This window comes from Rissa tridactyla, chromosome 3, assembly GCF_028500815.1.
Source record: "Rissa tridactyla isolate bRisTri1 chromosome 3, bRisTri1.patW.cur.20221130, whole genome shotgun sequence".
In the NCBI taxonomy this organism is placed as follows: domain Eukaryota; kingdom Metazoa; phylum Chordata; class Aves; order Charadriiformes; family Laridae; genus Rissa; species Rissa tridactyla.
In genome coordinates this window covers 88,532,336-88,558,435 of record NC_071468.1, presented here as the reverse complement: position 1 = coordinate 88,558,435, position 26,100 = coordinate 88,532,336, and the positions used below count along the sequence as shown (strand labels likewise).

Below are 26,100 nucleotides of genomic sequence, written 5' to 3'. Positions count from 1 at the left end.
GAGTTAGCAAGGAAACCAAAACATCCCCATCTCAGTGCTGAGCTTTCTGTGGGAATAAAGCTAATAAAAAGAGACATTTAATAAAATAAAAAAACCTCCTACTTTGCCAATCCAGGAAAATTCAGGAAGATAGTGCAGCCCAAAAGCAGAGGCATTCAGGGCAGGTCAGTTGCAAACTTGCTGTATGGTTTACTCTTACCCATTAGTGGATACACCAGAACCCTTTCACTTGAGGGGCTTCTCTAACAAATCAGACTGAGACCTCTGAAAGGTTAATGGTTAAAAAATCGGCAGTGTGAAAGGTTAAAATTGGCAGTATTATAAACAGCTGAGGGAAAGACAGTCTTTCTTTTGGAAAGTGTTGAATGCATTTACATGTACCATTTGTGTCAGCACTTGCACTGTTACAGAACTAAAAGGTCTCAGTACCGTAGTGCTTAATGATAGGGCTTCTTCTAGTCTGGTTGGTCTTGAGGGAACTTGCGTTTTCAAGCTGCCATGTGTGCACATCTGAGAGGACGTCAACTTTTAGTGGGGGGAGGAAGATGGGCTCAGCAATACCCAGAGCTCTTTTCTGACCACAGCCCTGCTGTGTCTGCAGTCATGTCTGTACCCTCCAGAAGTAAGTTCAGTGGAGGTACGGCTGGGGCAAGTCTGGGAAAGCTGTTGAAAGGATGATCTTCCCTCTTTAAAACTTGCTCAGAAATTTAAACCTATTATTCAAATGCGGTTTTATCTATTTGTTTTCCCTTGAGAAAAATAGACTTTTCTTTCTTAAAAGGAAGTTTTAGTCTTGTTTTCTACTCTGACTATAATAACTGTCAAGTTGCTTGTGTTTTTTTGTGTAGAGATGTATTAGAGTGGAAGGGTGAATTCCTGTAATATATCAGTTTTTGCCATCTTGAATGTCAAAATGAAATGTTTTCTGAGCTCAACTGAAGCTCAAATTCTTACACTGAAGTCGGATGATGGATTGATTGTGTAATTCTGCCTTAGCTGCAGGAAATAAACGGAATTATGGCTAACATCTCTTTATTATTTGTAGATAATACCGTCTCTTAAGGCTGTGTATTCGGGCTGTAATTTTTAAGGCTTTTGGTCCTTGAATTAAGCTAAGCTATTTGCTTCTGGGTGTTTTGAAAGCAAGTCCCAATAGCTCTGTACTGTTTGTTCCATGTCCCTTTACTGTCAGTGCAGGACTGAAACGTTTTAAGAGCAGAAGGAATACATAGCTTCTGTGATGCCACGTTAGGTATAATTCAGCTGTCTTCTCAGACAAGGCTGATGAGTGAGCTTGTATAATGTTTGCTCTATCTATTTTCAAATCCTTGTAGTTGTCTGTGAACTCGTAGTACAGTATGATTTCATATTAGTTTCTGCTTAACTTCCAGGTGGCCCATACTGAGTTGAACTACTAGGCGGGCATTAGTGCTTGCCTATATCATTATTATCTCATGGGAAAATACTTGGCAAACCATTTTATCTTTTATTTGTTAAATTCTACTGTAAAGTCATCACTTTTACATTAAGTACAAAGAGTAGCTATACAGTTAGCATGCAAATTGTATATAATGGTGTGGAGACCTCCTTTTACACTGCAGCACATGCAAGGCAAGACATTAAGCATTAATACATGGAAAATAAGACATTTTCATGAGAATTTATATCGCTGGTATATAAGCAGTTTATTGTTGGGAGTCTAGTTTACATTGCAGTTATAAAGATAACAAAATGTATGTTATATGATGTGTAATACGGTGGTATGAGGCACAGATGTCTGCAACTTTGTCATTTCTCATCCTTAGTTTCCAGAATAAGCAGTGGCTAAACCAGCATTTTTTCTTACCATTGTTACAAAGTCCTTTTGCGATGATCCAGCGTCATCCTTGCTATTTTAGTGCAATGGCTTATGCATACGATGCATCAGTCACAAACATAACCAATGTTAACAGTAGTACTTCCTTTTCTCTCCAAGAGAAGTCCCAGGTGTTATGCACTCACAGTTAGTATGTATGATTGTTTTTGTTTTTTTTTTTTTTTCAATTGTACAGTCAGTTTTCAGTTATCTTTCTGTTTTTCTTGGTAAATTTCACTTGTTTAGTATAGCTTGCTTTCCTCTCTTTTATTGCAGGCAGGAAGACTGGATATTTCCCTGAAAAGACCACAAGTTTGATCTCAAATCGTGCACATCTAAAATCTTGAGAATCGTTAAGAAGCAAGGAACATTTGGTTAAGTATTTCCTGCAGACTCCTTTCTCATTAGTGGTTGGTAGTGGTAGAGGTTTTTTGAAGCAGTAGCCATGTAGTAGCATTGGAGAAAAGATGAGCTGCACTTTCAGCTCATGCAGTGCAGAGTAAATAAGTTTGTGCTTGCTTTCGTTGTTGACTTCTTTCCCTCTGATCTCACCTCTTAATCCTTGGGGTGGCGTAAAAAGGAGTGTGGTCGTGGTGGGTAATTCCCTTCTTCCCCCATGCAGAATATTGTTGCTGGTATGGGGACTTATGGAGTATGAGAACAGCCCGAGTTGTTAATTTCTCATAGCTAACAACTTCTAGGTTAATTGCCCTGCCTAGCTGATGGAGCTCATGCATTAGGGTGTAGTGCTAACCTTTCTCAGGCTAGGACTTCTCACATCTTGAAATGTTGCTACTTTTTTTCCCTGTCTGGCTTTTGGGATCTTCACAGTTTGCAAGGGGCCAACAGTTTGTTTGTTTACTCTATGAAGACTGTAAAGTGCTTAGACCCTACTGACTTAGATGTCAGTAAGAAGAATGGAAGTATGTGGAAAACAAATGTAGTTTTTGACTGAAAATTTACTAAGTTGCTTGTGTCTGCCATATTGGTACTTTCTCTTGCTCCAGAAATGAACAGTACATTGACCAGTCCACATGGATTTATTCTTGTGCATGCAGGTCAGGTTTGTAGGCGGTTGTTGCTGGTTATATACAAGACTGGTTCCAGATGTACACAAAACCAGATTTGTCTTTGTGGCCCTAGTGGTGGTGTAAACTGTGAAGGTGTGCCTCAGATATGGTATGTGCCCAGATTTGCCTTTACAGTGACTCAGTTTGAAAGGTAAGAAGTTGTAAGCATTGTGCAATGTGCTGATGCTGTCCACATTGAAGCAAATAGTCTAACTGCAGCAGTGTTTGATGCCCCACTTGCTGCATGTGAAAGATGTGGATTTTGTGCAAATGTAGCCCAGACGTCAAACTGACTTGCTGAGGTGCCACTGGCAAGCAAGCTGTGACCTTACAAACTTTCTCAGAGTTTACAAATGAGTTCTCATGAAGGTATAATTCAAGTCCAGGAGTTGTCGTTGTGTCTCCATGGGGAGAGTCTGGGTACCTGTTGACGTCCTTTATCTGCAGAAACCAACCCAATGGCCCAGAAGAAGGCCACGAGCACTTGCCCTTTTTAGTTTCCAGGAGACTGACCTCCCTGAATCTCCTGGCTGGCAGCGCTGAACACAGCCCTGCTTTGGGGTTTCTTGAGTGATCGAAGTGAAGCTTTTTGTTGCTCACTTTCTCCTGAAAGAAATAAGCCAGGGGGAGGAAAGGCTTTCTGCATCCATACACATCAAAGTCAACAGAGGGGCTTTCATGTTTGCCTTAACTCCTGTGTCCCCCTCAAAAAAACCCTCAGCAAGGTCAATTAGATGAGCTTGCTGTCATGCCTCAGAGTTGTTGGACGAATCGCTGCTGTCCACTCCTGGCAGAAAGAACCCTTTGAGTGCATCTCCTGGGGGAATTCCTTCCTAGAAGCCCTTATCTGGCACCCGCAGTCCCTCCATGACCTGCTGCAGCCTGACAGATGCACATGACAGGCTGATAGCATGCCAGCTCACCCTGCTTTGCTCTTCTTTGGGAGAAGCAAAGTCTTAGTGTCCCCTGCCCCCTTCCTGTTGGCAAATTGATCATTGTGAAAACTAAGTGGGTTTCAGTTGATAAATAGATCCATTTCTTGTTTTAAAGGATTTATCACTTGCTAGTCAAGTTTTGTTATGCGTTCAGGGTTCCGGACGTTGTGACTGGGTGTGAAGTTTACTTTTTCAGGCATATACTTCACTGTTTATTTGAAATTATTTGAAATTATTTATTTTGAGACATTCCTGCCAGTGTTTACTCACAGGAAAATAGGTGCAGAAAGACTTTTTTTTTTTATAAATTTGAAAAGCTGTTTATATTCCCTGGGTGAATTTGTGTTCTTCATTTTGTGTCTGATTCCGGTTCTTTGTGTATGGCCCTCCTCTTTACTTGCACAGCCTTAGTCAATCTAATTATCCTTAGAAAGGACTGAAGGTTCAGTTATTTTGAGTGACATGGCTATTTAAGGCCCTTCTTTTAAAGAAATTTTATCTGGATTTGACTTTGTGATCTGGTAAGTTTCATTGTCCACGGAAAAACTAATTGCAATAGTCTTATAAACTGCATGAAGTCTTCATCCGGCTGGGTTTTTATTGAATGCAAAATTACCCACAGCTCAATTTGCTTTTACAGAAAGTATTTTGTAATATGTTTCAAGTTGGAAGTACTGACTCTAAATGCTGCAGCAGATCTTTTTCACAAAGCTGTGCTCTCTTTTGGCATACATAAAACTGTCTTAATATTCTGAAAAAATTACTCTGCAAAATGCAAGTCTCTAGTGCAGTGTTGTGACAGAAATATCTGTCACGACAATGTAATGATGCTTAATGTTGCATTGCAGTTTTGTTAATGTGTGGGGAAAATCACTCCTGCTTTATTTTCCTTCCGTAGTGGCATATTGAAGCTGTTTATTAGCACAGAGAAATTTAGGTTGGAAGGGACCTCTGGTGGTCATCTGGTCCAGCCTCCTGCTCAAAGCATTTTCAACTAGATGAGGTAAACTTTTTCCTTGTATCTAATTTAAATTTTCCATTTCCCAGTTTGTGTCCATTGCTTCTTGTCCTCTTACTCTGCACCTCTGAGAAGAGTCTGGCTCCATCATCTCTGCACCCTCTGACTATAATTGTAACTGTGGACAGCGCTAAGGTCTCCCAGGAGCCTTCTCTTCTCCAGGCTAAACAAACCCAGTTCCTTTAGGGTCTTGTGCATCCTGTACTTCAGCTCCCTGACCGTCTTGGTGGCCTTCCACTGGACCTGCCCCAGCATGTCTGTCTTTTGTTATTGGGGATCCCAAAGCCAGATACGGTATCCCAGATACAGTCTTACCAGCGGTGAGTAGAGAAGAAACACTTCTCTTGACCTGCTGGCTGTGCTTTCATTAATTCAGCCCAGTACACACTTGGCTTTCTTTGCCACAAGGCATATTGTTGACTTGTGTTCAGCTTCTTGTCCATCACAGGTCCCTCTCTGTAGAGCAGCTCTCTGGCAGTAAACCCCCAGCCTGTACTACTGCATGGGATTATTCTCTCCCAGATGCAGGACTTTGCATTTGCATTGGTGATCCTCACGAGGTTCCTGTCAGTCCCTTTCTCCAGCTTGTCCAGGTCCTTCTGAGTAGCTGCTGTCCTCCAGCCTCTTGACCGTCCCCCTATAATCCATGAATTTGCTACAAGTGCACTCCATTTCACTTTCCAGCTCTTTAAGGAAAATGTTAAACACTATTACCCCAATGTCAGTCTAAGGGGTACTGCTGGTAACCAGCTGCAAGTTGGACTTTGGATGGATGATATAACCCTTTAAGCCTGGTGGTCCAGCCATTTCTCCATCCAGATTTTCATGGCAGCATTTACCCTAAGCCGCTGAGCCTGGTGATCTTTGGTATTTACTATTTTTGAGCTATAAAAGCTATATTCAATCTGAGGAACCTGTGTTTGATGCCTTTGTATATTTACAGACATCTGTGTGGAAGTGAACGTAGATTCTCTTCTTTCCATTGAAGAGAAGCTTGGTGTTGACTAGTAGTTGGCCAGCAAAGACTGGGGAAGGAATGGGAGGGAATGTGATGGCTTTGTCTGATGGGGCAATGATACTGGATTTTAAAGGAACAGGAGAGCCTTTTAAGTGTGAGTTGCTCTTGGGAACAGTGGCGAGGAAGAGATCCCATAAATAAGAAAGGATTCTGTATAAAATCAAAAGATGCGCTATAAGTGTGTCGTCTTTATTAACACATTTTTTTATCCACAGGTATATATTTATTTAGGTGCAAGATGTCTGCCCTGAGGCTGATTTCTAACAGAACCTCCCAGCAGGCCTTGTCTAACTCTGATTACACCTGGGAGTATGAGTACTATGAGTATGGACCAGTGTCGTTTGAAGGCCTGAAGGCTCATAAGTGTAAGTTTAGTAGAGATACATTCCATCGCAGCTGAGCTTGCCCATCTTTATGTTCCTATTCTTCATTTGTTACTGATTATTGTACAAAAATATATCTTCTGTTTTTTTGGATTCTCAGCAATTAGAGTTATTACTCTGTTTATTAGATTGTTATAATAGTTTATGATTCTGTGTCTCTTTGTTGACTACTCTTCTTGTGTATGAGAGGACCACGGATTTATTGTCTGTGGTAGAAATTTGTCAATACTGAGGAATATCAGAGGATCAGGAAGACTTCATAACAGCAAATACAGCTACTGCTGCTTCTGGAGACTACTTGGTATATGATCTGTTTTGCCCTGCTTTTCCTGTTAATGCTAAAAAGGCAGCGGTGGGCAGCCTTACTGCTTTTGGTTTTTCTTTATAGCCTTAAACTTATTTTCTATGAAAGATTTAAAACAAAAAAAATAAATTTCTTTTTCTGAAGAAATATCTATCGTTGGGACCTCATAGGAGGAGTGTGCTAAATTGAGCACTCTGCTAATACTGGAGCTGTCTTAACAGTTGAAGTAACAAGTGGAGAACAGGGACCAGGGAGATGAAAACTATGTGTAGGAATTGAGAGGAAATTTAGCTAGGACAAGCTAGTATGGCTGGACCAACACTTACCTAAAGTCTAGGCAATGTTTTTGACTTCTATGAAATTTCTTTTTTTTTCGAGGCGCGGGGGAGAAGATAGGTGTGGGTAAAAAAAAAAAAAGTAACAGAGACTAGCTCAGATTACTGCATGTGTTTTGTAAGTGTTTTGCCAAAGAGAAGCAAATAATTTCATTTCTTTGTTTGTGAGCAGGATACACTGCGAGAGGGTTTGAGCACCAGTCTTCGAAGTCTTGGGGAAGGGTTTCCATCCAGTGCTAGAGCACTGGTCCAGGGTGGGATACCTACTTTCTGCCTCATTCATCAGGATGAGGATTCAGACTAGGAAAGAGGAGTGCTTGCAGTGGCAATCAATAGCCCAGAAAGGCTGATCGCCCTTGGCTCTGCATAGTCAGGAGGTTTTGGGGCGACTGGAAGGGTCAGAAGAAACTTGTTGAAGTTCTTAATATTTTTAAAAGAACTAGAGCTGAAGTTGCTTTTTAGCCTGAATTGTACTTTACCTTCCCCCCCCTCCCCCCCCAGTCTGCTGATTACTGTCTGTATTTTTACAAATGTAGGTACTTCAAAAATGTAGGTTAGCTTTTATTATGTTTCTACTTTATATTCCATTCTTCCACTTAATCAGAGGCCAAACCTGATTACAAAGATTACTGATTATGAAGATTAGCTGCGGTGTTATGTACACGCCTTCTTTTTAGCTCAGTGTGTCAAAGAGCGTGATGAGGAAAAAATATAAATGATAGTTACCTCAGGACTGCGGAAGGTATAGTGTCAAAACGGATCTTGGATTGCCGTGCTGAGCGTGGCAGCTCAGCTTTGCTGTCTGACTGTGTGCTGTTTGTTGAGCAGGAGGACTCTGGACAACTAATAGAATGGGACAGAAGAAACAGCTGCTTTTCCGGTGGAGCTTGATGTACTTATGAACGAGAGATTAAGAGTAGTATTGAATCAGTGACCTGGGTAGTCCCTTCTGTGCTTTTTTTTTTTCCAGTTGCTGTTTTGGGTTTGTTTTTTTAAGTGATAGATTGAAGTTGGCTCTGTTTACTTTAGTGTTACAGCATGCATTCTCAGAGGGCTGAGTTTAATCTGGTCAAGGAATAGTCTATGTTGTGGATGTCATGATATTTCTTGACATGGTACGTTCTTGATATTTTTCTTGTTCTGTCTATTTCCGTTTGAGTTGACACTGAGGAATGTGGAGGCAATGTGGTCAGACATTTAACTTCACTGAAATCCTAACCTGGGGAGGAAGGAGAAGAGATTACACTGGGGTTGTATTAGGAGGGAGACACTGAATATTAACAAATCTTCATTTTTTTGACTTACTGACTTTTTTTCTTTTTTGCCATGTAAAAAAATCTTAAATCTTCTAGCCTTTGGCACAGCTGGAAGTAGGCTTATTTTAACCCCTGCTAACAAAGATAAATTTTGTAGAGGCAGATGTCACAAACAGTGAGGTTGGGGCTTTGTAGACGTATTACCACTTGGAAATACTCCTTTAGGTGTGCTATTGTAACTTTTGTAGTAGCAGCGGAATTCAAATCAGTCGTATAAACTGAGGTGGAAGCAATGAGAGAGGCTGCTTCAGTGATCTGGCTTAAAGTGTAGAGTTAAAATGGTGCTGTTGGCTCAGCTGCATGTTGCACAGTTGTACTGTGAGCTCTAATGAAGCCAAAGGGATAAATGGCCTGACCAGTTGGCGGGGAGGTGTGTGGTGGGAGGAGAAAATGTCGGTGGTGCCACTCTGTTTAGGTCCGAGTACTGAAAATTCGGAAGTGGCTGAGTAGGGCACTTGTTTGTGTGCTGCTCCGAGAGCAGCAAGTGCTGTTACGGTGGGATGGTCTTTGAATGCTGTTAGATACGTGAATGTGAATGCTACCAAAGTCCAGAAAAGAGTCTAAAAGAAAGGAAGATGTCAAAACTGGGGTGTTAATGAATGCCTGTAACTTATGTTGAAGGGGGAGCAGGCTCCAGTTTCAGTGGTGCAGGCTGGCAGTGACAGTTGGCCAGCTGTAAAATATCGCTGATCCTCTGTAAAATTAGAGGTGTGTGATTTTTTTTTTTATTTTTTAAATTAATTTATGATACACAAAATATTTCACCCAGCATAAGGGCACTGTTTTGAACCATAGGTAAGATGAATTCCACAAGGGAAAGTTGGAGGCCACTTTCAGGACAATGTTAATTTAATTAATTGTAGGCAAGTGGAAGTTCCTAATAATTTAATCTATATACGAAGGAATTCAGAAGCCTATTTTCTGAGAGCAAAGTAAAACTTATGCAAAGTTACCTGTGAAGAAATATATTGACAAAACAATCTAATACATAGAAATACATTTCTTAAAAAAAAAAAAAAAAAAAAAAAAAAAAAGGAAAAGAAAAAAGCACAGGTTGGGAGAAGATGAGATCTTCAAATGCCACAGTGACTTTTCAGGTATATGGCTGCAAAAAAAAAAAAAGGAAAAAGCTGTTTTACAAGCAAAAAGTATGTTCTGCCTGAGGAGAAGTGATGAGGGCAGGAACTAGAAATCAGAAAATCCAGAAAAGTAGACACCTGATGTTGTGTATATTAAAACTTCAGAAAGTAAATGGACAAAGATAGCCAGGAGATAACCTGACCAGCAGAGATATAACCAAAAACCTTTTTTTGTACCTTTGGAACAGAGGAAACCTGCGTGCATATTTTTTTTAGACATCTTGATAAGACTTTACGTTCCGGTTATCCATGCAGTTGCATATCACTGAAGCATGTTTGAATAACTGTTAGGAAATAGTAGCTATAAATAGTTAAGTGGTAAATTTTTTAACGGGAGTATCTGTTTTTAGATGAATTTTTCAGGTACTACAAAGTCTAGTAGGATGGCAGATAAATCACGAGCTGTTGTGTATTAGTAAGGCCAAACACAAGATGCATCTTGAACCACTAAATACTGGCTATATTTCTAGAATGATTCTGAAAATAATATAGGGCTCGTAATGCGTGGAATTACAGAAATAAACTCGTATGCTTGAAGCAAAAAGGAGTATTACAAACTCTCTCTCACCCCTCTGGAAACCTATTCTTGAACCACCCTCTAGTTACTTTACAAAGGTGTTGAGAGGGGAAGATGTGGCAGAGGAGAGATGGAATAAACGTTGCAGTGAGAGCCTTGAAATTTAACCTCCTTAGCTTACCAGAAAAAGGGATTAAGGAGTGACTTGATTGTGATAAAGTATTTTCACAGGAAGAAAATCTCAAGTTGCAGCAGGCCCTTTGACTTCACAGAGAAAGAGCAAATGGTTTGAATTGATTTCCAGTTTCCAGATCTGCCTTTTAACGCGAAAGATATTTCACAGTGGGAGTGTGATTAACTGTTGGGGTCAAGCACCAGGCAGGATAGCTGATTCCTAGTTTTCTGGTGTCTTTAGGTAGTCCTGTAGGAGATTGAAAATAGTGGCTAAAGCTCTGTGCTGTTCCTGCTGCAGCGGGTCAGATGGATCATCACATAGCTTTACAGCTAGCAAAGATCTTTGAGGTTCAGTAGTAGATGTGTAATGAGAGGTTAAAGGTAGATCAGATACCTGCGTTGACCAAGACTTCTTGCATGTTTGTATATTAATGTGCTTCTATATTTGGCTATTGCATTGGTAGTTTCCTTTTAATTAACTGGTGGTTTGACTTCTTTTTTCCAAATGCATTTGGTTCCTCTGAGTTTTTTGTATGCAAGTTGGAAACCCAAATCAAAAAGTATTCAAAAATGTATTGTATATGTTAGTTACTGATATTTGTTGAGATCACAGATAAAACTATTTGCTGTTCCATTTCTTTCAGAACTCTCTATTTTACCACTGAAAGAAAGCTAGGTCTTCCTAAACCTATTGTGTCAAAGAAATCCATCAAAATATAGAAACCTAATGGTCTTGGTCAGAAATTGTTTAAAATAGCAGTACAGTTCTGCAGGGATAGGGGTTATTGCTGAAAATCAAGTAATCCTCTTTTCTGAGTTCTAGCACTGAAGTTGTTTCCAACTGATGCTTGAACGTGGGCAGGACATCACAAAGGGAGCTGCTCTCATTTTACTAACCAAGACAATTGAGTGTCTTCCCTCTTTCATCTTCTGGTTTGTCCAGACACCAGTAAAATTCAGGCTGGAAATGAGAGCTTCAATGGCAGCTTTCTGTATAAAAATAACAATAAATCTGATTGTTCTTCTTCTCCGTGATCCAGGAATAAGATGCAAAGTCTTTGGGGATTTGTAGCCATGCTATATGTGGAAGGGAACTTTTTGCAAGTGCAGGTGAAATACTGATCATCTTGTTTGTCTTTTTTTCACCAGATTCCATTGTGATTGGATTTTGGGTTGGTCTTGCGGTTTTTGTCATCTTCATGTTTTTTGTCTTGACCCTGCTGACGAAGACAGGAGCACCACATCAAGAGTGAGTCTGAAAACTGTATTAACAAATTCAGTCTGCTAAGTGGTGTGTCTGTTCTTTTGCAACCCCCAAACAAGCAGCGACAGTGCTCACATTGCAGTAGCTCGGCACCATCTTGTTCTACTCCATTCTTATGAAATTTATGAAAGGGTGTTGTCTATCCTTGTTTCAATTAATCTTTGCTCCAAGCACTTCTAGGAGACCAGTTCTGTAGAATTGCTATTAATGTGTTCCCTATTTAGAAAATAGTAGGAAGGCAGTAAAAAGGGAATAGCTGCGCGTATGCATTTTCGTGCTAAAGGAAGGTGGTGGGTAGGTTGCCAAAAAAGATGGCTTTAGATTGCTGCTCTGCAAATTAATGGGGTCATTCTAGGTAGGCTTATGTTATGATGGGATGGAACAGAGTGAATATTGATGGAGTACATACAAATAAAATGCAGTGCAGATGTTAAATTAAGGAAGTTGAAGTCTGGAGGGTTTTTATGTGTTTGTGTCTTCAAGTCCAAAAGTAGTACCAACACTACTACTGGTGGTATTTACAAAATCTTCCCTTAACGTTGTTGCTCCCCAGAGTGTCTTAGTTTCTCCTGAGAAATTCTAGTAGATGCTGAAATACAGATCAGCCCACACTTGTTTAACACCAAAGTCCCCAGCTCTTTCCATCTGATCAGTATGTGCAGACCATGCCTTGCATCAACCGTTTATCTGCATTTGCGCAGCACGCAGGCTGTCAGTGTCCCTTCCCCTGGGAAAGTTTAAACCCACGTCTCCTCTCAGGCTTGCATGCCATAAAGTAGAAATAAAAAGCCTCTCTGGAGAGTGAGATTGCTTGCAGGCAGGTAGCAGTTATGAGAAGCTGATTGTGAAAGAAAATTGTTAGTGCTTATCACTTCCTAAAGCAGCCTGCCTATTTCTGTCTGTTGAGGGCCCTTTGCTATTTAGTCATACGTGGAGTAGGTCTGAAACTTTGTGTAATAGCACATCTCTAGAGGCAGGGCCGTACTAGGGAGTGCATATGCCTATCGTGTGCCTCTTCTGTGCTCCTAAGCTTTTGTTTCTGTGAGAAGGAAAGAAAGGCAGAAGAGTTCAGCTTCCCAGAACTGACTTGCTGAATTTCATGGCTGGTATTTTTGCCTCTCTTACAGACTGTCATAAAGTAGCTAGACCTTGCTCCCAAATCTATTTAAGTCTTTGTAAGTGATGGTGTGCTGCCTCTTTTCCCCGGAGATCTTGTTTCTTAGCTAAGCATCTGAGTCTGCTCCCACATGAATAATATGAGAGGGGAAGAAGTGATGAAGTCAAATGTATAACAAAGAGAATGTAATATGGATATTTGTCAAAAGCTTGTATACTTGTAAAAATGTACTTTCAGGTAGCAGAGGGCTGCTTGGAATCTCCCACTGTGTTTCTGCTTTCTCCATCAATTTTCTTGGAACCCATTGCCTAGGGAGTTTGTGAAACCTCCATTTTTGGTCAAGTTTCCCATCCAGATAACTTGATCTGAATTAAGAGTTGGCATTGCAGTGATCAGGGGAGAGACCTCCAGAAGTCCACTCCAGTCTAAATCTTAATATGTTTGTTGTTTTTTTTTTTTTCTTCGGTTGCTGAAGAGAGTCCAGTTATTCCTTTCTGTATTTGTTTTAAACTTCCTTTGCAGTGGGTGCTTGAATGCTTTCCTGCTGAGTTGGCACTCTTAACAAATTTGAGCACTATTTTTTTCGAGATTTGGTAACCCAATGTGTATGGTACTGGAATATGCTAAGGGTAGTGAATACTATTGTTTCCTCTCTTTTTTTTTTTTTTTTTATGCATAGAAAAACTGGAGAACACAGACACCTACCTGTAAAACCAGTGCAGACTGTGGTTTTAGTTTATATCTTCTGTCTTTATACCTGACTGGATTCTTCATGACTCATTGTTTCATTAGTCGTCTGTCTTACAGCCCTCCTTTAGAAATAGATGTTAATGGGGTTCTTAGGTCTTGGGAGAAAGCCATTCTGATTGATGGACATGTCTGACTTCAGTAAGTCAATTTGGCTGTTCTTTAAAGTACCATTAGTTTGAGAGATAAGTGTAGCTGGGTTCAGATGGATGGATCCAAAGTAGAATACTCCGATTTTTCTAGTAGTATGCTTTTCTTGGTTCAATATAAAGGGGTATGATAGCATGTACTTTTCAAAATTGTACAAGATGTTCGGAATTGGGTACATTCTTGGACCAGAAAAAATGGGTCAGGATACGGATGGGGAGAGGTAGAAATTTCTTTACTTGTGGAAATGGTGCCTGTTGCACCACTCTTTTGTTTGCTTGCACATTAATATGTGTAGAACATTAGCTTGTGCGACAAAGAATAGTGTTGACAATCTTCCTGAATTTTTGCCTGAAAAGTATTCTCGTTCATCACTTGGGAGAAAATAGTATGCTATGTTTGTTTCCGCATTTAAAAGCGTCCTTAAAAATGCATTTGTTACATGTGTTCATGTAACCTATCTGTACAAAATATTGGCTCATGTAATCTCAAAGCGTCATGCAGCTATTGAGACAGGTTGTACAGTTAGTTGCAGTAAAGGTGAAATGACTGAATTTTTTTTTTTAGAAATTGGTTGGTTTCAATTAAGATTCTGGGATGAAATCCAGATGCAGATCCACTGAACTAAAATCTCCTTCTACAGATTCAGTGTTTGCTGAAAACGTAGTCAGGGAGGTTTTTCAGGTTCATGGTAAAACTTCTGGATTGGTACTAAGGATCTGTTTAGATCCCCCAAGTTCCCTTTGGGATGCCAAATCCTGCTATTTTGGAAGACTGGCTGCTTATTCCTTTCCATGATTTGCCAAGTATTCCCGGTCGCTTGAGGGAGTGTTGAGAGAAGGGGTGTTTTAGCTATCAAGGAATCTCCAGTGTCAGTACCAAACCAGTATGCCCCTGTTAGAAGGGTATACTGGGCAAAATGGTCTGTACCCTGACAGCGTACTCAAGTCCCGCGGGCAGAGTCCAGAGCTCAGTACTAAATCCAACAGACCGGATCCCAGCATCGCAGGCTGGAAGACTGCCAGAAAAGGGAGCTTGTGTTAGTTCATTAGCAACTGCTTGTTTGGAGTCGTTTTCAGTATGTGCGATGCTCAAGGTATTGGGCATTCACCTTCCTGCTCTCTTGTTGGCAGCTTCTGGGATTCAGAGGATTCTGTTGGCCCAAATACTGTGAAAGGGATTTGATTGTCCAGGTGGCTCTGCTCCTTCCTGCAGTAAAACTGGGATTTCTGAGGCTGCTTTTCTTGTTTTGAGTGTTCTGAAAAGATCATACGCTGAGGTATACTTGTGTGCTGTAATGAGCAAGAGAACAAGACTATGCAAGTTTCTAGTCAAGATCTAAAAAAAAAAAAAAAATCCTCCCCAAAATACACATAATGTTTGTGAATTTCAGAATCCAAAAATATCAGTGTATTAGATCACGTGTTCTCTGCTCGTGAGCGCAGGATTATTCTGTATTGTATGTCCTCAACATTCTGGGTCACTATAAAACTTTTATTTTTATTTTTTACTACGTGATATCAAGAGGAAATATTGAAGAGTATGTCTAAGCTCATTCCGTGAGCTGATTATCTGATTATTAAAGTATTTAGATTACTAGAAGTGCTGTTTAACAGTGCTGGCATGGATAACTTATTCTCATGGAGAATTATTGTGACAAATCAAGACTTAAAATAGCTTCAGCAGAAAATAATAAATAGTGCCGGCTTTCAAATTCTGTTGTAGATAAACTGTAGGGTTTCCCTTCTTCCTGATAATAATGGTTACTGAAACCCAATTTGTTGTTAAGAACTCAAATAGTTCTACTTCTGTGCTTACTGTATTTTTCTTTTTCCTCCTTAGCAATGCAGAACCCTCTGAAAAAAGATTTTGCATGAATAGCTTTGTGGCAGATTTTGGAAGACCTCTAGAGTCAGAGAGGGTCTTTTCTCGTCAAATAGCTGAAGAATCCCGGTCACTTTTCCATTTCTGTATTAATGAAGTGGAACATTTGGACAAAGCAAAACAAAGTCAGAAAGGTCCCAGTCTGGAGAGTCATATCCACTTCCAGGAAGTTCCCAGGAGCAGTGGAATGTTTGAGGAGGACCTAAATTGTCTTACAAAATTTAACATTCCTAACTTCGTGAACACAGAGCAGAACTCTTCACTAGGTGAGGATGATCTCCTCATCTCAGAGCCACCAATCATTTTAGAAAGCAAATCGGTCATGCAGTCTTCCCATCGGATCCTTGACTGAAAAGTCTTTTACTTTAAGGTAAACATTCCCGTTATTGTCCACTTTAAAGCCTTTCTTGACTTTCTGATATTTTGACAGAAGGTATTCCGGACCTGCACTTTTCATTGTATGTAAGACTGGCTGTGCTGACAGAACTCGATTTAGACAAAACACTGAATGCATTATTCTGATGCCTTCTGTGGTCTAAACCTTTTGCCCAGCATTATGTTGATTTTTAATTTTTTGTTGTTTTGTTTTGTTCTTTGTTTTGTAAATGAGTGCTTATGTCCAGCTTCTGAAGGATACCGTAACAATTTGCAGGGATGGTGAAGGCCGGAGCGTGGCATTGGGAGGTTTGTGAAAACTCCTCGGCCAAGAAAAGCGTAAACCTCAAATTAAGACTGAAGCAAAGAATCAAAGAGGCAGCCCCTGGGGAGGTTCTGCAGCTTCTGCCACTCCCAAAAAGGACACCTGAAACTGGGCAGCACAATGGATATCTGCTTGGCATTAACTTCAGCTTCTGATTCCGAACTGCTTCTTGGTGCAGGTTAAACTCAACTTACAAAGCTTATAGAGGGAATTGCCTCTCTCATATTAAATTGTTCGGTTGCAGCGTTTACAAAATGCTACCACCACCTGCTGCTGAGTAAAAGCAAATTGGTGCCTGTAATTACAGTACTTCAGAGTGATATTCTGACAGCTGCCCAGTGATGATCTGCAATTAGTATTCTACACAAACAGTAATTTGATTTTGTTTTGTTTTGGTGTTTTTTTTTTTTTTTTTTTAAATTGCTGATGCGAACTTCCAGTTTGGGAAGTGCAGGATTCAGTAGCTAAATCACAGGAAATCAGATAAAAACTATTCTTTTGCCAATAGAGTTGTTATATGCAAATGGAAGTGGTATGTTAAGCTGGTGTTATGCTTTGCTTCTAGGCTGAAGCTTCGTATGCTTTTTGGCTCTATAGCAGCGCTTTCTTGACTAGTGGGCCAATGAAGGGCTAGCAGGCCTCGACTTGTTGAGAGGACCAGCTCCAAAGGCATAGCTGAGCTGCACTTGCTCCATCTTCTCATACTGAATTGAGAAGGTGTTGCAACCACAGCTGTTCTGCCAGGGGGAGGTTTGTTAGGGGACTGAATAGGTGTGATTTCAACTATGAAGCGTATTGTTTAGGGAAGGAATAAGGTTTTGAACCTTGGCCAGTACTTAAGTTACGTTTTAGCTTTCTTCAAGACATAGGTAACTAATGGCCAAATGGTTTTAGGGCAAGCACATAGGATGCAGAGGAACCAGCTTCAAATCCTCTGCTGGATTTGGAGTAAGAGTGCTCTGCAGGGTGTTCTTAACTGAAATGAAACTAGTGGATTCAAGATACTGTGCCTGACTGGGTTTTCTTGAAACTAACCTGCTTTGTATACAACACCTTTGTGTCAGAGTGAAAACGTAGCAATGGCCTACTGATACATTCTTCAGACGCTTAAATGACGATGAATTAATTCTTCCTTCACTTGACAAATAGAAAAAATAGCAAATGGGTTGTGCATTTAAAGAATACAAGGTGTGTGTGTGGGGGTAACCTCTTTTGATTTCATCTACTGTGCCCTTATTATAAACCACTTACACCTAAAATTCCTGTTTTCAAATGTGATTCTTGCGCTACTTCCTAGTGTTTAAAGTAATGGGGTTATACTTAAAGCAAAGCAGAGACTGTTTAAAACTAGCAGACTGTGGTCGAAAATAGGTCCCGAGAGGACTGAAGTGAGCCCTGTTATAAACGAGCGTAGCTGCATGGGTTGCAACGTAGGTCTCCAGTGTGCTGCTTCAGGTGCAGAACAGGCCTCCTTTTACAGTTAGTACTTGACCACGAGTGAGTATGAAAGCTGTAGCTGTGGACTTCCCTTTTTCTCTTCCCAATTAAAGAAATTTGGGAAATCTGCCTTCTGAGTGTGGCAACTGCTTGCTGCTGAGGCACCTCAAACAACTGTTAGCTATCTAATTAACGGTTAAGCTTTGTCTGAACTGAAGCTCAATATTGTTCTTGCTAACAAGCTCTGGGATTTCTACTCAATGTGGCTTTTATAGCCTATTTCTGGATAAGTGAGCTGCCTTCAGTGATATTAGATCTATTTTTTTTTTTTCCCTTTGCCATGCCTAAAACCAGAAATGCTTCTTCAATGAGGGGAAAATCTGTGTAGAACCTATCTCCTCTGCAATCAAGAAATGAAGCTTATTTTTAAAGCATTTAAAATTAGGTTTCAAAATAATGCAGGTCTGGCTTTAGAAAAAGACAAGCTTGTTATTCCCAGTGGGCTAACCTAAGCTCTTCTTCTGCCACCTTAAATCTTTGTGGCTTTTGTTTAGGTATGTAACGGCTATTTTGTGGAGAAAGGAGAAGTATTCATGTATATGGATGCTGGTGACAGGTAACGCCTAGATGAAAGGTATTTACTAAAATGATCAAGGGATAATACCAACTTAGCTTAGAACACGTTTGAATTGTATTCTTAATGTCCTTCTGAAGCATGTATTAATCCTGTAAAGGTATTTAAGCGTTTCATTCCTGCTTCTGTTCTTCCCTGATGGCCCTACTTTTTCCATATTATCTCCCTTCTATCTTTAAAGTCTTTCATGCTGCTTTTTACGGAAAAATAACCTGGCAGTCCCTGCTGCACAGCTCGCACGTGACTTCAGAAGCACTGTGGCAGCGGTACAGTCTGATCCAGGTTTTTCTTCTGCATTAGAGCAGAGTCAAAGGCAAAGAAAGAAACTTTCTGCAGTCCTCAAAAGCAGTTATATTAAAAAGGAGAAAGAAAGAACTGCTTTAAGAACTAATAGGCACAGTGTTTTGCCTCAGGAGAAAAGGGATTGGTATAATTAACCAGCTTTGTATAACGTGTTCAAAAAATTACATCTTTTCCCAGAAAACCAACATGAGTTGGGTCACTATGAAGTAAACAGAAAGTGTTTTGACCAGCGTAATCCTTCAAAACAAATACTTGGAATGGTGTTTGAAAAAGGGATTATTGCAAATTTTCTTACTGCTTTGGCTGTTTCAGAGCCTTGTCTCAAAACTCACTATAAATGTATCACCTGTGCTAGATTTAACTTCATGGAGAGTTTGCCTAAGATAATGACATATTTCTTTGCATAAACATGTATTATATTCTGTAAGAATGTACCAGGTCAAGTTATGTATTTCAGTTTACAAAGATGAATGTTTGTGAAATGCTATTCTGTGTAAATGAGTTTTAGCTATGTACCTGTTTTTAAAAAAAAAAAAAAAAAACCAACAACAAAACCACCCCAAAACAACCCTACAATCTAAAATCAGAAAATGCCTGCTCCTAAAGAAAAGGAAAGGTAAAACCGTGAACTAAAATCACTAAAATCCAGTGAGGTACCACCCTTGGGGCTAAAAGGTGAAGTGATGTGTATTTGTCATGCAATTTAGTATTTATGCACCTGAGTTGTAGATCTTGAATACTGCTAATAGTAATGTTTTTTGCCACTGATTAAAAGAACCCCACCAAACCCCTCACAAGCCCCTGACAAGGGAGGACACTCCTTTGTCTCACAAAAGCACGTTCAACTGTGCTTTTTCCCTTCCTCCTCTGCCCTGTCCTCCTGGCAGTGAAAGATGACAAAGCTAAATAAATCAACTGGAGGTACTGCAGAGCCGGACTGAACTTATTCCAAAGTAGCCTCAGGTAGTGACAAGCAGCAAGGATAACACAGAGCCTTGTACTGCATGTTCTCCAACAAGAGCAAGAGTTGGAGGGGCTAGGCTTGCTTATTTTTGGACATGAGATATGTAGTTAGCTGCATGAAGGGCTAAATGCTATGATTCAAAGTTATAAGAGGACTTTCTGGTCAAGAGCCGGGGCCACGCTTCCCTGCAGAGCTGCATTTGCACAGCTAGTGCTACTACATGGATCGCTTCTCTTTTTTTTTTTCCAGACTCAGTTGAATACTGGATATAGTGGTAGACTTCAAAATGTATTATGTACTATCAAGTAAAGTCTTAATCCATGATAATTTATTTGATTTGTTACATGAACAACTTTGACATTTCAAATTTAAATAGAACACACTGCTTATGTCTCTGCCACAAGTGCCATGATGAGATCTGATATTCTTCTGCAGACCCTGCTTTCCTGTCTTGAAGCAAATGTCTTCTCTGTTAATCTAGGTCACTGAGTCAGCCAGCTGCTCACTTGATTTCCTAAAAACTTCAAACATGACAATTCAAATTATTATACTCCAGCTGCTTTGCTGTAAACAAATGAATTCCAGCTAAACATAAGGCAATCAATCAAAGAAATGATGATCTTTTAATCTGTTCACCACAACGTCTCCTGGAAACACGTGATGAAATAATATCGTAGAAAAGAAAAAACATACACAAGGAGTATATATAATTCTTTTACTTTCTGAAAGAGCCCACTGAAATCCTCAGTGGAATACAGTAAAAGCTAATGGCCTGTTTCGTCAGCCTTTGCTCCGTTTCAGGGTATTTTCCCCTTTCTGTAGTGTTGACAGCTGGAGTCAAGAACTAATAACTGTATCAGGGAAGTTAAACCTTGGCCCTTAGTTCTCCAAAAAAGAGCGCCGTTCCTACAGCCATTCAAGACCAGATTGAGTCTGGTGCTGTGCGGGGTGCCCACTTCGTGGTAAATGCCTAATAACTAAAGACCACGCTTCAGGGAATGTACAACTACATAAATGCATGTGAGGATGCAGTATAAACCATATTATGGCTTACATTTTTGGTAAATAATACTGTCCCCGCTCAGTCAAAGAGACTCAGAGGGAGAATTTAATTTGACTCTTATTCAAACTCTGTAAGATACCATCATTTGCTGAGAGCTGAATGTAAGAATTTTAAAAGGCGTTTGAATTGCAACCCCCTCTTGATGACCTAAGAATTATACGTTTGAGAGGGAGTTTCCAGCAAGCAGAAATGCCTCCCCTAAGCTCTCCTGTCCCAGGCAGTGCCCTGGCAGCCCTACACCCATGACCTGGCCTCTCTGGGAACACAAGGGTGGCTCTAACTTAAAAAAAAACAACTCACTTTACATCACACAATTTAATACAGTGTTACAGGAAATAAATAGTAAGTTGAAATGATTGAACTTTATCTTTTTCATTTGCAAAACAGTCTCAAATCAAGAAAATACAGCATATTTACACATAGCTGATGTTTTATATACAATGCATTATTGAATTTACACTTTTTAGGAATACAGACTAATACTTCATTATTGGGGACAAAACACCCACAATGAAAACACTGAAAATAGCTGAATATGAAACAACCACAATTACTATATCAATTGCCAACTAACCCTTTTTTTTTTTAATATCTCTGTATATGTGTATACGCTTTCTCTTACTTTGTGTGTGTGTGTGCTCAAAAAAAAAAAATAAAAACCTTGCACTGTTGATTACTGTTTGTGCCTATATGGTATAATTTGTTACACCGTTTCATTCTTTCTGCGCAGTCACATGCTTGTGTAAGCCAAAATGCACGTTTACTGCTGCTCCCCGGAGAAACATGAGGCATAACTCCATTTAGACAGACCTGAACTATTTCACATTTGACTTAAACGTTGGCTTCAACCAGTACAACCAAATACAGCGTGCATTGTACAAAATTACAATGGTCAGGAGGAGAGGACGTGATGAGTACGCTGTAGCTTGACCTTTGCTTTGCCCTAGGTAAGTGTAGCTGATTGAGCTACAACCTCAGTGTACGCGCTCTGGAATTCTTAAGGACGTGCAGCGCTGAGGCTCCCCACTAGTAATTTACTGATTTGTTTGAAAACCTGTCCTTCCAGCCACCAGAGAGCTAGCTATCTTAATCTTGATTTTTCTCTTAATTTGCCGTATTGCTGCTCCTTTTTCTATCCTTTTAGCAGCAGGTTTTTCGTATATGACAACTGTAATAGCCATCCACACCTTCCCTCCCCAGGCTCCTCTCTGGAGCAGGGCAGCCCCCGTGGGCTCAGTGTTTCCGAAGGCTACCCCTTCCAGATTGGTGACTGTTCTTTTCCCTCCAGCTGGTCCATCCCTTTTTTTGAAACAAGGGACCAAAAGCTTAGCACACTAAGTTACACATTAGCGATGCAGGAGGGATTGCTTCTGTGCTACCTAGTCTCTTACAGGCTCTACGCTTTGGTGAATAAACTCCAGCAGGGCGTAATGGAGAGGGAGAAGGCAATGGTTTCTCTACATTCAGCTTGGTACCTGCTATGATGCCTGTCAGCTCAGCAGAACGTTATGTCCATGGTCAGCACTTGGGTGGTACATTATTCCTACTTAAGCACACTAGTCTCCTTTGTCACTCATGAAGATTATCACTTTTTCCCTTTTTTTTTTTTTGTCTGGCCCCTTTTCCAGTTTGTTCAGTATTTCAACTCTAATAGTTGCCCACCAACGTATCCCTGCAGTTGAGCTGTAGTACATTGTCTTCACGTTTGCTTGATCTTTACAGAATAAAGTGTACATCTATGAAGACGGTACTCTGGTAGATCCAGAACAGCCCCTTGTAAAAAAATCTTACTCAATACAGCCTTCCCTTTTAAAAAGGGTGCCAATAACTACCCTCACACTCTATTTTACAGGCTTTTTTTCATATCTGCCCCATAACAATTCAGCATGACCACCCTGCCATCGTTCTGACTAGCACGGTTGGAAAGCTCTGCAAGATGAACAGAGAATAGTTTGAATTTGAGCATCACCAGAGAGAGCCTGCTCCGCTCCAGCCCGCCCATCATTCACAAACCGGAAAGGGCTCTTAAAGATAAGGGAAGGAATGCTTTTATGAATTGGAGGCTGTCGTGAAGAAAAAGCAAAATGTTGGAAAAGAGGATCTGCGTGCCCTACCAAATGAAAAATAATAACTCTATATACTAAAAATACAAGCCAAACAGCATATTCCTCAAATGGTTCAACAAAGGAATCACTGTAAGACAAGTTATAAACAAGAGTTAAAAATATTCAGGCATGTTCTACAGCATCTGAAAAAGCATCAAATGGAAGTTTTCAATGATAATTGAGTTTATGGAATAACCTCAGTATTCCTAATATTTTTAAAATTGCATGTAACTTTATTACTAACAAAATGTAAGACATCATACAGTATGAGTGGGGTGTCACTCAATGCCAATCTACCTTTGGACAAGCAAGATGATTACAAATAAGATCCAAATGTAATTCAATTTATGAGTGTCAGGTTAATGATTTTCAGTAATATTTTTCTCTACATAACTTTGAATATTAAAATTATTCTTCTCTAATCAACTCCTACCTAATCATGTCTCCCAACAGCTGTCTGTCATGCTGAATCCACTGGCATTAGGTGCAGGAATAACAACCCCTTGTTTCTGCAGTTCACGTAAAACATCTAGTATTGAATCCAGTTCCACTCGAAATTTCTCCAGTTCTTGGTTCTTCCGCTGTGCCAGTCTTCGCCACTTCTCAACCTCCTGCGTTTGCCTGGCCTCAGTAACGTGTTGCGTTAGTTGGGTCACCTGCAAATGAGAAGCAAGTCACCATTGCGGCTTCCGTGTCAAATACTCGGGCAATGCTGCCCCTTTGCAAAAATGTGCCACTTCATTACATTTGATGCTTAGCTTCAAAGCCCAACGCTCACGTTAAGTGGAAACAATTTGTTCTGAATATTAAAAAAAATAATAATCATTCCAATAGCTATAAATTCCTTTAAATATCTGCATTAATGACAGAAGGGCAGAATCCATTACTGACTAATGAGCCTCAGGAGAATTTAACTTAGCCTCTCCAAAGCGGCAATTAAAAGTTTGAATATTTAAGACAAAGCTGAGCCTGTAACATAAAACCCTCTGTAATCAAAATGAACCTTTTGAATTGCCATTTAAATGTGTTAATTAAAAGAATGCTCTGCAAGAGCAACAAACCAAATCTGAATGACCTCTTATGGGTTATTAATGTGCTTTCAAAAACCACAAGTTCTATGAATTATCAGAAAATATCCTGTAGTGACAAAGGTCTGAAGCTGCTCCAGATAAAAGTTTGAATTAATTTTTACATGAATCCGTGGCATAATCCTGGCCAGCAGGTCGAGGGAGGTGATTCTGCCCCTCTACTCTGCTCTGGTGAGACCCCACCTGGAGTACTGCATCCAGCTCCGGGGCGCCCAACATAAGAAGGGCATGGAGCTGTTGGAGAGGGTCCAGCGGAGGGCCACAAAGATGCTCAGAGAGCTGGAGCACATCTCCTAGGAGGACAGGCTGAGAGGGTTGGGGTTGTGCAGCCTGGAGAAGAGAAGGCTCCGAGGAGACCTTATAGCAGCCTTCCAGTACCTAAAGGGGGCCTAAAGGAAAGATGGGGAGGGACATAGAGTCTAGTTGGAGGCCTGTAACCAGTGGTGTCCCCCAGGGGTCAATACTCGGTCCAATTTTGTTCAGTATATTCATTAATGACTTGGATGATGGGACAGAGTGTATCCTCAGCAAGTTCGCTGATGATACCAAACTGGGAGGGGTGGCTGACACTCCGGAGGGCCGTGCTGCCATCCGGCGTGACCTGGACAGGCTGGAGAGCTGGGCAGAGAAGAACCTAATGAGGTTCAACAAGGGCAAGGTCCTCCACCTGGGGAGGAAGAATGCTAAGCACCAGTATAGGTTAGGGGTGGACCTGCTGGGAAGTAGTTCTGAGGAGAAGGATCTGGGGGTCCTGGTAGACAGTAAGTTATCCATGAGCCAGCAGTGTGCCCTTGTTGCCAAAAAGGCCAATGGAATCCTGGGCTGCATAGGGAAGAGTGTGGCCAGTAGGTCGAAGGAGGTCATTGTCCCCCTCTACTCTGCACTGGTGAGGCCGCACCTGGAGTACTGTGTCCAGTTCTGGGCTCCCCAGTTCAAGAGGGACAGGGAACTACTGGAGCGGGTCCAGCGAAGGGCAACCAAGATGATTGAGGGACTGGAGCATCTCCCTTATGAGGAAAGGCTGAGAGAGCTGGGACTCTTTAGCCTGGAGAAGAGAAGGCTGAGGGGAGACCTTATTACGGCATACAAGTATCTAAAGGGTGGGCTGAAGGAGGACGGAGCCAGGCTCTTTTCAGTGGTTCCCAGTGACAGGACGAGGGGCAATGGGCACAAGCTAGAACATAGGAAGTTCCGTTCAAATACACGGAAAAACTTCTTTACGGTGAGGGTGACAGAGCACTGGAACAGGCTGCCCAGGGAGGTTGTGGGGTCCCCTTCTCTGGAGATTTTCAAGACTCCCCTGGATGCAGCCCTGAGTAATGTGCTCTGGGCAGTCCTGCTTTAGCAGGGGAGTTGGACTAGATGATCTCTAGAGGTCCCTTCCAACTCTGAAGTTTCTGTGATTCTGTGACTCTTTATCAGGGAGTGTAGTGACAGGATGAGGGGTGATGGTTTTAAACTGAAAGAGGGGAGATCTAGATTGGATATCAGGAAGAAATTCTTTCCTGTGAGGGTGACGAGACACTGGCACAGGTTGCCCAGAGAAGTTGTAGATGTCCCATCCCTGGAGGTGTTCAAGGCCAGGCTGGATGGGGCTTTGAGCAGCCTGGTCTAGTGGGAGGTGTCCCTGCCCATGGCAGGGGGTTGGAACTAGATGACCTTTAAGGTCCCTTCCAGCTCTAACCATTCTATGATACTACGAAATTACTCAAAAAGCGTCACAAGATATCAAAATCTCCACACCACTATTATTTGTAATATTCTTTAAGGAAAGTCCTATCACTTGAAGGCCATAATTATTGTGGAACAAGCAATAATAACTGCTTGTTCAGCAATTAGCTTTTCTTGTTCAGTTCATTTATATTTGGGGGGCTGTTCGGTGCCCCACTGCAGATGATTAAAGGTGCAAAACTAGGATAAACAAAACCCAAAGCTTAATACGTAACGGTGCATAGTAGCACCAGAAAAGATGAAATTACTTAGTAGTAACTGTTGCGTATGCTATTATTTCTATTTGTTTTAAATACATCAAAAAACACCTTAGTAAACACTACAGGTCAGGTAATGAATTCAGTGGAGATAGATAGATCACAGACAAGGCAGCAGCAGACACTACAGAAATGGTAAAGAGATTCTCACATTATACAAAAGCAAATGAATGACTTGGAGGAGGGGACAGAGTGCACCCTCAGCAAGTTTGCTGATGACACAAAGCTGGGGGGTTGGCTGACACAGCAGAAGGCTGTGCTGCCATACAGAGAGAACTGGACAGGCTGGAGAGTTGGGCGATGAGAAACCTTAGGAAATTCAACAAGGGCAAGTGTAGGGTGCTGCACCTGGGGAGGAATAACCCCATGCACCAGTAGAGGTTGGGGGCTGACCTGCTGGAGAGCAGCTGAGCTGAAAGAGACCTGGGAGTCCTGGGAGACAACAGGATAGCCATGAGCCAGCAATGTGCCCTTGTGGCCAAGAAGGCCAATGGCATCCTGGGGTGCATCAAGACGAGTATGGCCAGCAGGTCGAGGGAGGTCATCCTCCCCCTCTACTCTGCCTTGGTGAGGCCACACCTGGAGTACTGTGTCC

The 26,100-nt window shown here is 41.1% G+C and overlaps 2 protein-coding genes across 9 annotated transcripts in view; one reads left to right on the top strand and one right to left on the bottom strand.

Moving 5' to 3' along the window:
* Positions 1-2,142: 2,142 nt before the first annotated feature.
* Positions 2,143-18,494, top strand: MRAP2 (melanocortin 2 receptor accessory protein 2). Of its 2 annotated transcripts, XM_054195875.1 has the most exons (7): positions 2,143-2,229; positions 2,914-3,034; positions 4,759-4,863; positions 6,112-6,261; positions 11,214-11,313; positions 15,182-15,593; positions 15,876-18,494. In XM_054195875.1, the coding sequence occupies exons 4-6, from the start codon at positions 6,135-6,137 to the stop codon at positions 15,573-15,575; spliced, it is 621 nt and encodes a 206-aa protein (XP_054051850.1). In that variant the 5' UTR covers positions 2,143-2,229; positions 2,914-3,034; positions 4,759-4,863; positions 6,112-6,134; the 3' UTR covers positions 15,576-15,593; positions 15,876-18,494. The 2 variants fall into 2 exon arrangements, with proteins under 2 accessions (XP_054051850.1, XP_054051849.1); XM_054195874.1 differs by having other exon boundaries at positions 15,182-15,920.
* CEP162 (centrosomal protein 162) overlaps positions 8,115-26,100 on the bottom strand; it is a 63,797-nt gene continuing 45,811 nt past the window's right edge. For 5 of the 7 annotated variants that reach the window (XM_054195869.1, XM_054195866.1, XM_054195872.1 and 2 more), the window contains one exon: positions 19,568-23,085. In XM_054195869.1, the coding sequence (XP_054051844.1) occupies positions 22,867-23,085 (219 nt within the window). In that variant the 3' untranslated portion in view covers positions 19,568-22,866. Of the gene's footprint in view, positions 8,138-19,567; positions 23,086-26,100 lie in introns of those variants that run through there. The other 2 variants (XM_054195871.1, XM_054195870.1) reach the window with 2 other exon arrangements.